This window comes from Rhinolophus sinicus, linkage group LG04 (genome assembly GCF_036562045.2).
Source record: "Rhinolophus sinicus isolate RSC01 linkage group LG04, ASM3656204v1, whole genome shotgun sequence".
Taxonomy (NCBI): domain Eukaryota; kingdom Metazoa; phylum Chordata; class Mammalia; order Chiroptera; family Rhinolophidae; genus Rhinolophus; species Rhinolophus sinicus.
The window spans coordinates 188,994,427-189,012,130 of NC_133754.1; the positions used below are offsets into that span (position 1 = coordinate 188,994,427).

At 51.4% G+C, this 17,704-nt stretch overlaps 1 protein-coding gene across 10 annotated transcripts in view; it reads left to right on the plus strand.

The window, feature by feature from the left end:
* The first annotated feature begins 2,602 nt into the window (after positions 1-2,602).
* The window catches only part of EHMT1 (euchromatic histone lysine methyltransferase 1), a 126,042-nt gene continuing 110,940 nt past the window's right edge, over positions 2,603-17,704 (plus strand). For 3 of the 10 annotated variants that reach the window (XM_074331457.1, XM_074331463.1, XM_074331460.1), the window contains exon 1: positions 2,607-2,715. In XM_074331457.1, coding sequence (XP_074187558.1) covers positions 2,695-2,715 — 21 coding nt within the window. In that variant the 5' untranslated portion in view covers positions 2,607-2,694. Of the gene's footprint in view, positions 2,716-3,631; positions 3,885-17,704 lie in introns of those variants that run through there. The other 7 variants (XM_074331464.1, XM_074331466.1, XM_074331465.1 and 4 more) reach the window with 6 other exon arrangements.

Sequence of the window (17,704 nt, forward strand, 5' to 3'; positions counted from 1 at the left end):
TCCCATCCAACTAAGAACACACAGGCCTACTCCCGAGGTCTGCGCTACGAAGGACTGTCTCTAGGACTCAAGGAACTTAAGAGCAAACAAAAAGTCAGGGTTTGGCAGAGCGACATTTCCCAAAGGGGCATCCTGCAGACTTTCCATGCCGAATGGGGCCAGTGGTCCTGGACCGAACTTTGGGAAACACTGGAGGTGGGGTTAAGACTATGGGTTAAAATTCCAGCTCTGCCATATGGTGGAGGGCTGACCTTGGCTAGGTGTCTCAGTTACTTAATCTATAACTAGCCCATGGTACTATGAGGGGACAGGTCGAGCCACCCCCTCGCCCCCAATGTGATAGTTTATTTCTCAAACATTTAACAGTCCAGAGGTTGAAGATTTGGCCTGGTGATGAAACTGTCACTCTAATTGAGGCTTTCATCCCTGGGTACAGGTTGGCTGTTGCAGTTTTCACGGTCACCCAGCTGACTGGGCCTGCACCTTTAACTTTTTGGGGGATGGGCTGGAAACTAGATTGTATCACTTTTGCACACATCCCATGACCACCCTCTGGAAATGTACTCTTAGGCAGCCATGTGCCTGGCTAAACTTTTACTATTTGTGGGACAAGGTGAGGATGAATACTGGAGAAAAGCACAAAGTGTGCCACAAGTAGGATAGTCTGGAAACCATGGGCTGGAAGCTGGAGCCTCATGGAAAGGAAAGTCTGCGTGGCTTGGAATCCCATCCTTGAATGCACTCAACTCCCTTGCTTTGGTTTGCTCATTTAAAGAATGTGGTAAGAACAGAGTCTAGGTCTCATGACTGGCCTGACGGTTACAGAGTTAACAGTCATGCAATGAGAATGGCACCTGACATAAGTCACCAGTGATCATACAAGGATAGGGGCACTTGGGCTGATGGTGCAAAATGGAAGTGTAGCCTACTTCTGACACATTCATTCATACTTGGCATTTGCCAGGTAAAGGATTTTTCTCCACACTTTAACTCACTTATTCATTCAACAAATATTTACTGCCAAGAATAGCTCTAGGCACTAGGGTACACAAAACAAGAATCCCCGATGTGCAGGACTAATACTGTAGTGGGGAAGACAGGGAATACGGCTGTGGAGTAAAAGCCAGGGAGCCTGGGGTGAAGTAGGTTTGTAAGTCGGGTGGCAAAGGAAGGTTTATCCTGAAGAGGCAGTATGAAGACTCAAGGATGGTAGTGAGCCACACAGACATCTGAGCTAAAAGCGTTACTAAGGTCCAAGGCAGGAACAAAGATGGAAACGATGGTCCCAGAGAGGTAGGTGTGGGTGAAAGCAGGTCAGGTTGGGCTATGCAGGCCATGAAGGACGATTGCTCTGAACCCTCTGTCCTATGCTCCAGACAGAGTTTAGGGTCCCTGGCCTGTCATAAGCAGACTTCGGCTGCCCCAAAGAAACCTGGGAAGGTTTCTTTGGTACTTATGCCATGTTGCAAGTTCCATTTCCTCCTATGTACCTGTGAGCACTATCAATGACAGTAAGTGGCATTTTCCAGGAGCTCTCCCATGAGACTTGAGCTCTCACGTGGTGGGAGGCAGGTTAACCTTCAACTCAGTGCCTCCTGAGTCCATGCTGCTTTCCTCAACTCCCAGGGGATGGGAGAAACTGGTCTGGAGGTGGGGAACGGGTGGTCTAAGCCAGTGTTGTCCAAGGAACGCTGTTTGGTGTGCAGAAAAGGTCTTGCCCTGAGCATAACTGGGTGGCAGGCAGACGGGCAGGTGCTAGCCTGGAGCTTGGGGTGATCGGGGACACTGCTCAGCTGGGGCACACCTCCTAACTGGCGCATACCACAAGCCAGGCGTCTCCCTTAACCAGAGCACCCCCAGACGGGGTCAGTCCTCTCCAATGGGACATCCCTCGCCCTATCCCCAGCCTTTCCAATCGGGACACTGTCCCCAACCAGGGCACATCCTCCTAGCGGGGCATCTTCCCCAATCAAAGCACCCTCCCTCAGTCCCGTTATGCTCCTGGCCGCAGAACCCCCTAGCCGGGCATCGCCCCTCGTCGAGGTACCTCCCCCAACCGGAGCAATTCCAAATGAGGCAACCCTCCCGTTGAGACATCCTCTCCAGTTGGGGCAATCCTCCCCTTGGGACAGTCCCTGCCCCCCGCCCCCGCTCGGGGCAGCCTTCTCAGTCAGCACATGGCCCACGGCTGGCACACACTCGTAGCAGGAACCCCCAACCCCAGCTAAGCACAACCTATCCCAACGCAGCCCAGAGCCAGCGCACACCCCTCCCAGTCGGGCACATCCCCAGCCGGGGCACCGCCCTGGGACGCAAGTCGGGGTCTGCGAAGGCCGACGGAACCCATGTGTGTCCGGGGTTAGAGGTCAGGGGTCCTTCGCCACCTCCGGCCAGCCCACCGGAATGCCTATGCAGACTGAGGGTGTTTGTGTGCGAAAACGGGAGGACAGCGTCCGCCCGACCGGCGGCTGTGGGGAAGGCCGTTCCGCCGGGCCACGCCCCCGCCAGGCCGGCGCGCCCCGGTTCCGGCCGGCGCAGGCCCGCGCCGCGGGCGCCGCTGTCCTGGCCGCATCGCGCAGGCGCGGGCGCGGGCGCAGGCGCAGACGCGCTTGACCGGCCCGCCCGCCCTGGGCCGCGAGGCGCGGGCGGGGCGATGGCGCGCGGGAGGGCGGGGCCACGCTGCGGGCCCGGGCCATGGCCGCCGCCGATGCCGAGGTGAGGAGCGGGGCCGGCTGGCCGGCGGCGGGCGCGGGCGGGCGCGGGGCCGGCGGCGGGCGGGGCGCGCGGCGGGGCGCCGAGCGGGCGGGCGGGGCGCGGAGCCTGAGGGCGGGCCCGCGCCTCCCCGCCGCCGCCGCGCCTCAGGCCGAGGCCGGGCCGAGGCCCTGGGCGTGCGGGCCGCGCTGCCTGGGGCGCGCTTTGTGCGGGCGCGGGCGGGGGCGGTGCGGCGGGGCGCGTGCGGTGCGCAGCCGGAGGAGGCCAGGCCGCCGCCCGCGTGCCGGCCGGCCGTGGCCGAGCCCCGCGGAAGCCGCGGAGGACAAAAGGGAAAGTGGGGCGAGCTGGCCAACTTCGCGGCGCGGGCGAGGCGAGGCCGTCCGCCGCCGGCGCCTCTCGCCGCCCCGCTGACCTTCCACTTTGTTCCGAATAGGAGGGCGGCGTCTCTAAGGAAAGTTGGCCGGGCCGGCGCGCTGCTCCCACACAAAGCTGCCCGGCCCCGCCGGCTGTCAGCAGCGGGAGTGCGCGGCTCCCGTGCGCGGCTCAGCACGCCGCCCGCCCGGGCTGTGGACCGACGGGGCCCCAGCCTTTTGTTAGTGCCCCGGGCCTGCTCTGCTCGTGCTCAAGGGTAGTTGGTTTCCTTGCTCGTAGCTGCTCAGAAATCAAACTTGGGAGGCGGACCAGCGGCTTCCCCGCCCGTGCGAGGCAGACACGGCGCGGTCTCAGGGCCGACGTAGGGGCCGGTTCGGGGAAAAAGTGATGACCTCGCAGGTTTCCTCAGAAACGACTCCATGTGTAGCGATAACTGCGGGACTTGGGAAGATCTGAGCGCTGCGGCCGGATACGGGGCTGTCGCAATAACCTGGTGCGTTGACTTACAGTCTAGGTTAACCCAGGTGCCGTGCAGTCTTTTCGTTTATTTGCCTTTCTGTTGCACTGTTGGGGAGTGTTGATACAAGGACACAGAAGGTGCGGGGGGTTCTTAAGTCCAACATAAGGAGTGTTTATTGAGCACCTGCTGCATTCAAGGCATTGTACTAGGCTCCGGGAACAGAAAGGTAAACTAGAGAACCCCCAGTCGCGTCCAGGCTTGTGGGAGAGAAGACAGGTCATGATTCCTGGTATCCTGTGATGAGCGCCTGCTGTGTCGTGGGCGCTGGGCAACCCTTTAGGTAAGTCCTCTCCTAGTCTTCCTGCTTAGCGGGTGAGGAAACGAGACCTGGGGGAGGACCGACTAGCTCTTGTTTGGTGTCTGGCACATAGTAGGTTTTCAATAAATAACTGATGAGCAGAGGGCCCCGATGACTCTGATTCCCTGGGCAGCCCTGACTGAGCCTGTTTACGGAGCCTGTGCCTGTGTCCAACCCTTTGAGTGAATGCACTCATCGAAGTCTGACAAGGACATTATGGCGGACGTCCCCATTTGCAGATGAGGAAACAGGCGTGGGGGGCCCAAGGTTCCAGACCTTGTGGCAGAGAAGATGGATGCAAGTGGCCTGGGTCCAGAGCCTGTGCTCGCTGAACACGTATTATACCTTTGGTCATTATAAGTTGATGAAAGCTCAAGGTTTACATCTGTGATTCTAAGTGCTTGTGCTGGAGGGGCCTCCTGGACAGTGGGCAGGCGTGGGCCATCTGCTGCCACTAAAGCTGAAAAGTGGTTACTGGGCCGGGGTTCACTAACTACCAAATGATTAAACCAGCAAAGTGGACGTTTGAAACTCACCTGACTGCTTGTTTAGTCTCTCCTCTCCTTGACCTGGAGTGATAGTCCCCACCTTGTTACACTCAAAACAACTAAGGAGGTGGAATGCGTCCCCCACCTCCATTTTGTGGATGAGTAAGTGGGGGTTCTTAGGGTTTCACATATGTTCCTGGAGTTTCATGTATGTTCAGGACCACCCGAGAGCAGAGCCCAGGGCGGTGCATTGTCTTGAGGAACTGACAGGCAGGAGGGCCTTCCCAGGCCAATCCTGTACCTTTCTGGCAGGGTGGTTACTGTGTATCTCTTTCTTTAACCTTGTTTTTTGTTTCTTGAAGTAATAAATACACTTGCACATAGTTTAAAAAGTCAAATATTGCTATTGAAAGAGGCCACCCTCCTCTCCCGCCTTTCTAGAAAGGCAGCAGCCTTGTGACACCAACATTCACTGCATGTTCACGCTGTGTTGTCATGTCTTTATTGACCAATTTTAGGGGTTCTCTGTTGGCGTCCACTAATGGTACAGGATGATTTCAGTTCCTTCATACGTGCTCTCTTACCTAGAAAACTCACAATTTTGGTTAAATCTATGTCCAGAGTCTTTATCGGTCTGTTCAGGGCATTTTTGTGCCACGCTGGGCGGGATGGTAAAGTACAATTGTTCAGCCTTTTTTCCTCCCTGGAGTAGTAATTGCCTTGTTTTTCACTTGTTCGGTTTCCTTTGAACCTCAGACTCAGGTTCTCACACCTTTCATTCTGTCAGAAGTTTCCTCACCCTCAGCCCTGTCAGCTCTCCAGTGGTTCCCGTGCGTGGTCACCCTGACCGAGTCAGGGTGCTCGTCTTGGCTGCCGCACTGTCACCCTGGGAATGCTCCCCACCTTTCTGGGTGAGGGGCCACTTCCCATGTCTAGGCCCCCTCTGTGGTCGCTCACGGCGTTGGGGCACATTTCCCAGTGCCTTCTCAGTCGTTTGTGGGGCTCATTCTGGGGCTGGCATGTCTGAAAACACCTTTATTTCACCACCACGCTCGCTGGCCTTGGCACTCCAGGTCGGGAGTCATTTTAATTTCAAGTTGTTGCTCCAATACCTTATAATTTTTATTGTTGCTGTGGAGAAGTCCAGTTTGAGTTAATCTGTGGTAAGTGTCCCCCCCTCCCCCACTTAACTTTTAGCATCTCTGCAGCCTTGATTTTCCTAATTTTCATAATTTACCTCAGTGGTAGTCTTTTTTCACTTATCACGCAGTGTATTAATTGGCCCTGAAATCTGGAGCTAGATGGATGGCCCTTTCATTTATAGGAAACTTTGGTACAATATATTTGAGATAGTTCATTATTATTTTCTCTGCATTTTCCTTTTCTAGTTCCTTTACTTGAATGTTGGACTTCCTGTACTTAGTATTCTAATTTTTATTTATTTATTTATTTTTTATTTTTATTAAAGTTTATTGGGGTGACAATTGTTAGTAAAGTCACATAGGTTTCAGGTGTACAATTCTGTAATACATCATCTATATATCACATTGTGTGTTCTCTTTCCAGAGTCAGTTCTCTTTCCATCACTAAGTATTCTAATTTTTAAAATATTTCCTTGTCGTGCCTTGATCTCTTGTTTATTTTTGGGAGCATGTTTGACTACTTTCCAATTCTTTTTACTGAATTTTAAATTTCTGCTTTCATATTTTCGTGTTCTGTACTGTTCTCTGTTCCTTTTTTTTTTGAGAATTTTTGTAAGTGTTTGAGTCAAAACTGGAAGCCAGGTCTCAAATCCACTGGTTTGGGTTCTCTCTGCTCCTTTTTTAATGTCTTCTGTTCTTGTTTTATGTGTATGATATCTTTGCTTATCTCCTAATTTCAGTTAAGTTTTTTAAAATTACAGTTAAATTTTTTAAAAAGTTATTTAAAAAATTGTGTTTCTTGCGTTTTTCCTGTTTGCCCTGTGCTACTCTTTGCTGTGGTGTCTTTTGGTCTCTTTCTTTCATGCTGGAAACCTTCCAATATCTGGTGACCCTCCCTTTGGCTGTTTATTCACCTTTGAGAATAAAGTGATAAAAATGGCCAGCTGATTGGGGGGCTTGTTTACTTGTTGCTTTCACTGAAAATGGTGATGACTAATGTTTTTTGCTGGCTCTCCTCCAAATGTTACTATCCACTGGTTTGGTTTCCTCGGAGAAGGATCCTTCCCCGTCCTGCGTGCCTTGTTGGCGTGAGCTGGGTGCTGTGGAGAACGGCCTTTCCGGCGCTCAGTGGGGAGCCTTTCCCTAATTTACCTGTTGTCAGTGGAGCGGTTTGCTCCTGTCTTTCTTTGTGCCTGCTGTCCCCAAGTGGGTGTATTTCAAGTGGAGTTTGCAGAGCTGAACCTCAGAAGAGGAATGTGCCTGAGTGTGCAGGAGGGGCCTGGGGACCTGAGAGTGCAGTGCTCCTTCTGCGGGGTTTTACACCCACCCTTCTTAGCTCCACGCATCAGCCCACTTCTGAGCCTTTCTGCGGTTCTGTGGGCCGGCAGCCTGCGCCTTGTCCTTGACCGCCTTCCCATGCTTTCCTCTCTCCTCCATCTTCCTAGTCAGGTTTGTGTTGGGGTTTCAAATGTCTCCTGGGTGGAGTTTCTCTCTCCTTCCTGTTCTTGTCTTCAGTTGATCTTCGATAAGAGAAGGGGGTGGAAAGTCTGTTCTGCCATCTAGAAATCAGAGGCATTTACTGTAAATCTCGAGAGGTGAAATTGCACCACACTCAGAGTGCAGCGTCCCATGAGTAGGGCTGCCTTTGTGGGGTCTTACTGTGTAGTTTGTAGGTTTGGAATCCAATGGTTCAGCCAGGGCAAGAAAGGCACCTCGGCTCTCTGCGCCCAAGGACGTGTGGTCAGTGCCAGTGTGGGGGCTGGAGCCCTCGTTTCCTGCTCCTGCTTCCTGTCGTAGCACCACACAATTTTGTGTATTTGACCATATTTTGTTGACTTTGTCTTTGAAAGTAATCAGCTCATCAGAGCCGTATTTTGGGCTCTCCACTTTAGGAATCTTCCATTTGTCATGTGGAAGCTTGGCCATGCCATGTGTGATGGATGCCGTTAGCTCACGGCAGGGGCAGTTGGTCTCAGCTCGATTCTCACCCGCAAGTTGCATGGAGAGTGGGAGTCTTCCTGGAACCCAGGTGTCTCAGCCCACCTACCGACCTCAGGTGGGACACAGAAGCAGCAGTCCTCTTGTTTATTCTTCTGCTTTTGTTTAGCTCCTGGTCTTTAAAAAAACAAAAGCAAAAACAACTCTTTGAGGTTTTGGATTTTGAAAAACAAAACGTTGAAGCCATAATTTTAATTCTTGGAAGATGGCATTTCCTTTGAGATGGTGTCTTCCTGGGGGAGAGGTCACTTTTCCAGTAATGTCACTGTCAGTTGGTATTTTATTGTGAAAAAATTTGGGACTGCTTTCTGCATCCCCGTTCAATAGATGTGTAAGTTCTTATCAGAATGTATTTAGAAGGCTCTTTCCAAGGGGTCTAAGCATTTATCGAACGCCAAGTGTTTATGAAGTGCTGTGTGAGAAGATACACGAGTGTTCAGAGTGGTCCCTGATGGCACAGACTGGAGGAGTGTAAAGAGCAGATGTCAGCACGCAGGACAGCCGAGGGTGATGGCAACAGGAGGCCTGTGCTCGACCGGGTGGGTGCTGGGAAGACCTTGTGGAGGTGACTCAGTCCAGGGCCAGAGGGTGCCGAGCTGTGTTGGGAATGCCAAACGCAGTGTGTACCATTTGGGGAAAATTAAGGAGTTTAACAAATTAGAAAACAAACCTAGAAACCTAAAAATGCCAAGTACCGTGTTTCTCTGAAAATAAGATCTAGCTGGACAATCAGCTCTAATGTGTCTTTTGGAGCAGATATTAATATAAGTCCGGGTCTTATATTATGTTATAATATTATATTACATTATATAAGACCCGGTCTTACAGTAAAATCAGACCAGGTCTTAACATTAATTTTGCTCCAAAAGATGCGTTAGAGCTGATTGATTGTCCGGCTAGGGCTTATTTCCGAGGAAACACGGTAGTTGTCGTCTGCTTTGTTCTGATCCTTATGAGCGTGCGTGTGACTTTGGCACACCTACAGTGACCATCAGGCGTGTGTGCTGCGTGCGTCTCCTTTCATGGCTGTGAACGCACCCATCGGACATTTTACTAGCTGTGGGTGTTCGTTACGCACATGGTCCAGTTTCCTTGGTTATGAATTGGGTGAGACTGTGTCCTCTGGTACATGGTGGTGAGACTGTGTCCTCTGGTACACGGTGGGAGTACTGGTCAGTGGCGTGAAGCAGGACAGGGCGCGCAGGGCCTGTGGCCGTGGCGACACGGTGGTGGTTTCCTGAGCGCTGTAGACCACCAGTGAAGGGTTTTAGGCGTGGGAGGATATTTTAAAAAGATGACCCTGGCTGCTGTGTGGAGAATGGATGGAAGGAAGACCAGAGTGGAAGCAGGGAACTGTGAGTAGGCCTGGGCCTGCCGCATGGCAGGATGGCCAGGCCCATGATTGGGGCAGGGTGCGGAGGCTTACATTTCACTTTTGGAGTAGATAAGATAGTTACATGGTTCAAAATTCAAAGGTATGAAAGAGTATAAAAATGAAACATCTCCCTCCCGTGTCCCCCAGCCACTCAGTGCTTCTCCTGGCAGGTAGGCCACCTGTGTTATCACGGAGCAGATGAAGCAAATGCACTTGTAGCTATTGTGGGCCTTTTATTATGGAACTTTCTCAGACCTGAGTGGAAGTAGATACGGTGGGAGGATGAGCCCCGGATGCCTGTCCCGCAGCTTCAGCACTCACCTGCTCCTGCCCGGTCCCACTCCATCCTCAGGCGCTTTGAAGCAGTTCTCAGACTGCTTCATCTGTGGACAGTTTAGTTAATATTTCAGTCAGTAAGTATCCAGTCACTGTTCAGATTTTTTCATTTCAAATTAGGAACAAAGTACGGCCCATTTATTGCCCTGGATCGGGATATCTTAAATTTCATTATATTGATTTCCATGTCTTTGTTTTTCTCTTGCAATTATGTTTTGAAGATAATGCTTCATTTCTCCCAAAGTTCCCCACAGCCTTATATTGCTGATTGCATTCTGATGATATTTGAATGTGCTCCTTTGTCCTCCATATTTCCTGACGTTGACATTTAAGCTCTGGCGGCTACTTTCCAGTGTGGTGGCCGCTGGGCACCTGGCTCCTGATTGATGAGATATGGTTAGTGTGAATTGAGAGGTGCCGTAACTGCCACAGACACATGGGGCTTCGGAGAGCATGACGTCAGCACCCTGTACGGATGCGTGTTGAGATGTAACACGATGGATGTACTGGGTTAAATAAAATACCGTTAAAAGTAATTTGTGTTTCTAATTCTTTTTTTAAAATTTATTTATTGTTTATTTTTATTTTATTTTTTAAAATTTTATTGGGCAAAAAAAAAAAATTTTATTGGGCAATGTTGTGGAACAGTGTGTTTCTCCAGGGCCCATCAGCTCCAAGTCCAGTGGCCGTTTTTAATCTTTAGTTTCAGGGGCACAGCCCACCATCCCATGCGGGACTTGAACCGGCGACCTTGTTGAGAGCTCGCTCTCTAACCAACAGCCATCCGGCCGCCCCTCCGTAAGCTCAGTGGCAGCTTGTTGTCCTCAGTCTAGTTGTGGAGGGCGCAGCTTGCTGGCCCATGTGGGAATCGAACCAGCAACCCTGTTCAGAGCTCGCGCTCTAACCAGCTGAGCCATCTGGCCGCCCCTCTAGTTCTTTTTTTTAAATGGGGTGACTGGAGAATTTAAAATTTCCCATGACTCCCGCTTGTGGCTCCCGCTCGATTGGACAGCGTGGGCTGAAGGCTCCATCAGCTGTAGGTCTGTGTCCAAAAAGTTTGTTTAGCAAGAATATGTCGGAGCTGGATTTGAGTTGTCAACCTGGCACAGTGAGTCTGATCCGCTTGCTTTGTGATGTTACAATCATTAGTCTTCACTGCCCAGAGCCATGAACTCATTAGCGGTGCCAAGTGGCAGGCTTGTTCCAGCTGTTAGTGGGAACACTTTACCAGGAGACGCTGGGCTGCCAGGAAGTCCAGTTCCTGAGGGGAGGAGGGACGGAGGGGTTCCTGATGACACCTTGGCCTCCTGATAGGTGCCAGGCTGCGAGGCCTGCGGGTCTCTGTCCTGAGTAGTTGGAAGATTGTTTGCTAATTAAGAAATTGTGGATTTCTGTCTTGAAGCCTAGGGCCTCTCCTCCCCATCAGATTTCCAGACGCGTTTAGGCCGAGGGAGTCTTGGTGGCTCCCTGATGCTCTCCGTTTGCCTGTGTTTTGTGAACGAGCACGAGGGTGGAACACGATGCCAGTCGTCATGGGGGTGGGGGATGGTCAAGTGTACCCCCACGTCCACCTCAGGCTGCCCTCCTCTTCCTTTCCGTTCCAGCCGAAGTGGGCTGCCTGAATCTGTCATTGTGGTTCTGTAGTGTGTCCATCCCTTAACAAGGTTCAGTAACAGTAAAACTTCTAACCAAAGCATGAAGGTGGTGTTTTTTTGGGAAATATTTTTATTGTATGACACATATGCAGAACAATGCACATATTTTGTGTGTATTTCCATACATGTCTCCAGTACCTAGATCGAGCAGGGGACATTACCCGAACCACAGAAGCCCCTTGAGCTCCTCCCGTCTGCCCTGCGCTTCCCCGGGTAACTGCTATCTTGGCTTCTGATACCGTGATTAGTTTTGCCTGATTGTCATGAGCGGGACGTGGCTATCACAGTAGCAGTCTCACACACATGGGTGTCTCTCCACAATGTCAGACTTCATTAGAATAAAGCCATGGATCCAGTCCTACTGACTCGGTTTCCCACGGGCCTTAATCAGGGATTTGGCCAGAGCATAGCCCCCAGTAGTGGAGGTAGAGCAGTTTCACACAGGAGGGTTACACGGGTTTACAAGCCATAGGGTTAGGTAAGGCCAACAGAGTCTTAGGAAAAAGGATGAGAGAGAGTCAAGTTCAGCAAGAGTCCCTTCGGCACGGGTGTCAGGCGTCAGGCTGGGCTGGTGAGACAGCCAGGAGGCAAGGTTTCAAGCGCTCCGTCTGGGACGAGTGCAGGTGTGGCTTCAGCTCATTGGCTGAGGCCTGAGTGAGGAGACGTCAGAGAGCTCTGATCTTATGCTCTGGTCTTTTAATATAATATAATACCCGGTCTTATCTAACGTGATATAAGACCGGGTCTTATATTAATTTTTGCTCCAAAAGGCGCATTAGAGCTGATTGTCCGGCTAGGTCTTATTTTCGGGGAAACATGGTAACATGGTCGGTCTGTCGTATGTCTCACTGTGCTTTAATTTGCATTTCTCCAGTGACTGGTGATGTTAATTAAGTGCCAGTGTGCTCTTTGGTCATTTTGTTTAGCCACTTTTGGGATGTCCCTGTGTAAACTTCTTTGGGTTTCTTTTTTGGGGGGGGGGGCAAATGTTTTGTTTTTTACATGGGTGAATAATATTCCATTGTATGGATATACTGCGTTTTGTTTATCCATTTCTGTTTCATTTTTTTGACTATTATGAATAACGCTATGACCATTGACAAGTGTTAGTATAGGCAGCGTGTTTCCATTTCTCTTGGGTACGTACCGAGGAGTGGACTTACTGGGCCTGTGGTAACCCAGTTTCGGCACTGCCAGAATGTCCCCAAAGCAGCTGTAGCATGGGCCATTCCACCAGCAACCATGAGGACTCCAGTTTCTCCACATTCTGGCCAACACTTGGTACTGACTGTCTTTCATTAGAGCCATTTTATTGGATGTGAAGTGGTATCTCATAGTTGGTTTTTTCTACCCCCTTTTCTTCTGCCCCCACCCCAAATCTGGTTCAAACCATTGTTTCTCAATCTAGTTGTGTAGGACACAGCTCCCTGGCCCGTGCTGGTACAGTGGTACCTCGGTTTTCGAACGTAATCCGTTCCGGAAGACTGTTCGAGTTCTGAAACGTTCGAAAACAGCCTACAGCTCGGCCTCAGGATCTTGCACTCAGCGGAAGCCGCGTGACATGTTCAACTTCCGAGGCGTGTTTGAAAACCGAAGCATTTACTTCTGGATTTATGGTGTTCGTAAACCAAAATGTTTGTCAACATTTTGGAGATGTTAGAAAACCAAGGTACTACTGTATTATGAGCCTTGTGCTCCCACAGGCTGAGGTAGTTGGTCACTGGTCGCCAGTTGTCTGTAGGTTGGCTGCTCACAGTAGCTCACAGCAGCTCTCACTGGCTGTTGGCTGCTCACGCTGGCCACCGGCCACTCATGGCAGCACACGGTAGCCAGCCCCTGGTGGCACATAGCAGCCCACGCCAACCTCCAGCTGCCCACAGCAGCCCAGCTCCAGGGAGAGCTGTTGTTTACAATCTTAGCTGTAGAGGGGGCAGCTCACTGGCCCATGTGGGAATCGAACCGATGACCTAGGTGTTAGGAGCACGGCGCTCCAACCAGCTGAGCCACCGGGCCGACCCGTATCTCATAGTTTTGATGTGGATTTCCCTAATGACTAGTGATGTTGAACATTTTTAAATTATTTATTGGCCATTTGTATTTATCCTTAACACAGATGTCTGTAGAAATCCATTGTCTGTTCCAACTGGATTGTCTTTCTGTTGAGTTACAAAAGTTCTTTACATTTTGAAGATTGTAGGTACAAATTTCTTATAGATATATGATTAGCAAAGATTTTCTCCCATTCTGTAGGCTGCCTTTTTACTTTCTTTTTTTTCCTTTAAGACTTTATTGGGGAACAGTGTGTACTTCCAGGGCTTTTTCCAAGTCAAGTTGTTGTCCTTTCAGTCTTAGTTGTGAAGGGCGCAGCTCAGCTCCAGGTCCAGTTGCGGTTGCTAGTTGCAGGGGGCACAGCCCACCATCCCTTGTGGGAGTTGAGGGATCGAACTGGCAACCTGGTAGTTGAGAACTCACTGGCCCGTGTGGGAATCAAACCAGTAGCCTTTGGTGTTAGGAACTCGGAGCTCCAACCACCTGAGCCACTGGGCCGGCCCCTCTTTTTACTTTATTGATAGTGTTCTTTAAGTGCAAGTGTTTTTAATTTTGATGGTCCCATTTATCTTATTTTTCTTTTGTCGCTCGTGCTTGTGCTGTCATATCTAAGAGTTCATTGGCAAATCTCGTGTCATGAAGTTACCTCCCTGGTTTTCTTCTAAGAGTTCTGTAGTTTTAGCTCATATTTTTGTTGGTGATCCATTTTGACATGATTTTTGTATATGGTGTGAGGTAGGGGTCCAGTTTTATGCTTTTGCATGTGGAAATCCAGTTGTCGTAGCACTGTTGGTTGAAAAGACTGTTCTTTCCATGTTGAATTGGCACCTTTGTTGTTGCTCATTTGACCATATGTGCTGGGACTCGTTCTGGACACTCGGTTCTGGCTCACTGACGTCCGTCTGTCCTTGTGCCAGCATTACACTGTCCTGACTCCTGGAGCTTCGTAATAAGTTTGAAATTGGGCAGTGGGACTCCTCCAGCTTGGTTTAGCTCTGCTGGGCCCTTTGCAATTCCATGTCAATTTTAGGATTAGCTTGTCCAGAGCTGCAAAAAAAAGCCGTCTAGGATATTGAAAGGGGTGGTATTGGATTCTAGGTCACTCTGGGGACCGTTGTTATCCTAGTGATGTGAAATCTTTCCTTCGATTTGGGTCTCTTGAATTCCTTTCAGTACCTTTTTTTTCTCTTGGTCAGCTTAGCTAAAGTTTTGTCCATTTTGTTTTTGAAGAATCAACTTTTGATTTCGTTTATGAGCACTGGTGTTTATTACTTCTTGTGCTTCCTTTGGGTTTAGTTTGCACTTTTTAGAATCAGCTGTGTGTGTGTGCTGTGAGGTGTAGAGATCAGGGCTCATCATGTCTGTGTGGACAGCACTTGAGCTGGCGTCACCCTTCACCCACTGCACCTCAGGGAGGAAACCACTAGGTGGGTGCTGGAAGACTGTTTGGTAGTGACACCTAATGTCGCTGCCGTTAGCATTCAGACACAGCTCGAAGGTCACTGACTAGTGTGAAGTCTGGCGGAGTTTTCCTCAGGTATGAAGATTTAGTCAGTCCACCTGCACAGGCTGTTTCCTATGGAACAGGTGATGAAGTGGGAAAGGGAGAGGTGGGGGGCATGTCCTACAGTCTGTGCCTCAGTGACATCATGGGCGTTAGCCTTGGAGGTTAAACCAGGTGTCAGGGAGAGATCACGGGCGTTTGCCAGACAGTTGGCGTTCACCCCCAGCCCCACCATTTACCTTTGGCACATCATGCAGCCTCTCTCAGTCTTCTCCCTTCTCATGGGCTCGTGGTGACGACACAGGCCAGGTGCCTGGCTGGCAGCAGGCACTCAGATGAGGGCGCCCTCCTGCCCTGTCATTGGTCTCCTGCGATGTGCTTGGCACCGTGTTTGTCTTGTGAGGGCTGCCGGCATTAGCGCCCTGGGTGCCCACAGGAGGGGCTGGGCCCGGCACATAGTGTTGGGCACATGGGGTGGGGAGGAGGTGGTGTACTCCTGGGGAACCCCTGGGGGAGTGCTGGGCACGTGGCCCGGCCAGGCGTGCCTCGTTGTGAGACAGTTACAACTGAGGGGTGGGGGTTGGAATTTTTAGCAGGGGTTTTGTGTTTTTTGGTAGATGCGTGGCACTTAGAAGAGCCCCTTTGGTGTCTGCTGCCTGGAACCTGTGTCAAGCGTCATCAGTAGATGGACACTTCAGTTCTTTTCCAGACACGAGACGAGTGTGCTGCCGTCATGCATCCCTGCAAGGACCCACTGGGTCACGTGGTTTTACTGTCACCTTTTTTTTTTTTTTTTTTAAAGATTTTATTGGGGAAGGGGAACAGGACTTTATTGGGGAACAGTGTGTACTTCCAGGACTTTTTTCCAAGTCAAGTTGTTGTCCTTTCAATCTTAGTTGTGAAGGGCGCAGCTCAGCTCCAGGTCCAGCTGCCGCTGCCAGTTGCAGGGGGCACAGCCCACCATCCCTTGCGGGAGTCCAACTTGCAACCTTGTGGTTGAGAGGACGCATTCCAACCAACTGAGCCATCCGGGAGCTCAGCGGCAGCTCAGCTCAAGGTGCCGTGTTCAATCTTAGTTGCAGGGGGTGCTGCCCACCATCCCTTGTGGGACTTGAGGAGTTGAACCAGCAACCTTGTGGTTGAGAGCCCACTGGCCCATGTGGGAATCGAACCGGCAGCCTTCGGAGTTAGGAGTATGGAGCTCCAACAGCCTGAGCCACCGGCCGGCTCCACTTTCACCTTTTTAAAAGGCTTTTGTGGGGACCCAGGGTGTGATAATTATGACATTGTCTGTCGAGAACCAGGGTGTAGTGTTATGATAATGTCTGGTGATTGTTCTTTCCAGTGTGTTACAGTCCAGTCATCTATATGGGGTTTTCACTTAACCCTTAGGACAATCCTGTCGGGTAGGGTTACCATCCCAATTTCTTTTTTCACAGAAGAGGAAAAGGAGGTGATATGGCGTCTTGCCAGTGTTTTTAACCAGGCAACCTGAGGGCAGCAAAAAAGTAAAGCTTCGTTAGAAGTCAGAGCAGCAGTTACATTCTAGCTTCCTACTGGTGAACCTCTTAGCTGCAAACTGGAGGGTGCCTCTTGGTTGCTGAGCTCGGGGTGGGCACTGGAGTCTCAGCCTCCCGAGGGAGCGAGCTCGCAAGTGCAGCGTGGTCCTGGGAGGCCAGAGCAGCTCGCGGCAGCGCATTGCTCCTCTGCTGGGTTTGCCTCCATGTTTTGCCCTGTCTGCTGTGAGCTGTGACCACCATGCAGAGCAAGTCTCCTACTCAATGTGGTTAAGACATGGCCGGGTGTGTCACTGGAGTGTGTCCACTTTCTGTTGTTCCACGTTGTGAAACTTTGCTTCATGAGATTTGTGTGTTGCACAGAAACAGTGGGCCACTAGCCTCCTTGTCCCTGTCCCCTCTCCCTCACTCCCCTCTGTGGAACAGAAGTTTCTGCTGAGTGCCTGCTGGGGGAATTCTGCCCGGGTCACGTTCTCAGGGTACCCATTCTGGTGATGGGCACAGCTGTGACTTTGGAGAGGCTGCTGGACTCGTTTGTGCTTGGCATTTATTGTATGTGTGTGGGGGGTGAGGGCAGCAGTGACCACAGGGTACATGCACAGACCCCCATTTGAGGCTGACGCCCGCCTGGGCCATTTGCTGGTTCTGTCTGCCGCTATGTAGACTTCCTCTGTCCCTGGCCTCAAGTTCAAACTGCTCTCCTGAGGCGTGCAGACCTTGCCTTCGCTTCTGTCAGTCGTCATCAGCATTTGAACTGAGGTTTGGGGTAGCCTCCCTTTGCCAGTTCAGATCTCTGGGGCTGAGGGACATGGTCAGCGTGGCGCCCCTGTGCGCCCTGGCACCTTGGTGGAGCAGCACAGTGGGTGATCCAGGAGGTGGGGCCGGGATTGTGGGCATTGTCACGCCACCCAGAGGTGCTGGGCGCTGGGCGGGAGGCTTTGGTGAGCAGGGACGTTGCCCAGTGTTGCTGTTTGGGCAGGACCTGAAAGAATGCCGACATTTGCGGGGCAGAGAGCCAGGGTGTCTGAGGCCCTGGGTTCAGGCTCGAGGCTGCTGCCTCCAGCACCAGTGGGACCTCCCCTTCCTGGAAGTGCAGCACGGCATTTGGACCCTCTGGGTGCTGGGACCCAGCGGGACGCAGGACTGAGGAAGCATTCACTTGCTCTCTCCACTGCCCAGAGGAAGGCCGGGCCTGTTGCGCTCCTCCCTGACGCCCCCCAGGGCCTCCAGAAGGAAGGGACATACATAGGCTGGTGGCGGGAGCCTCGCCGCTTAGCATGGACTTCGTAAGGGAGGAGTGCTGCCGGCTAGGGGGCGCAAGTGCCCTGTGGCATGAGCCTTTATAAGTGACAGGCGTCATCTGAGGCCTTACCTGCTTTGCTGCTTTTAAGGATTGCATCGTTCTGATTTGTTCTAATTTATGAGCAGTCAGTGCGTGCAGCCTTTTTTGGATGGCACAACTCTCGTAAGGAGAACTTTGTGCTTGGATTTTAAGATCCCGACATTCTGGAGCATGTGTGAAGTGTTCCAGAATGTGTGGAGGGAACCGACCCATTGCCCTTGGGGCCATCACACGCTCATTCCAGGGACAGTGCTGTAGTGTCTGCTCTTTCTTCTTGCTCTTGTATCAAGTCCAGGGTCATTACCACTTTGCGAGCACTCTGCTGTCTGTTGCTCCGGAGAAGAGCAGGAGGAGGCAGCGTGGCCCTGGAAAGGGACCAGGGTCCTGCCTGGGTAC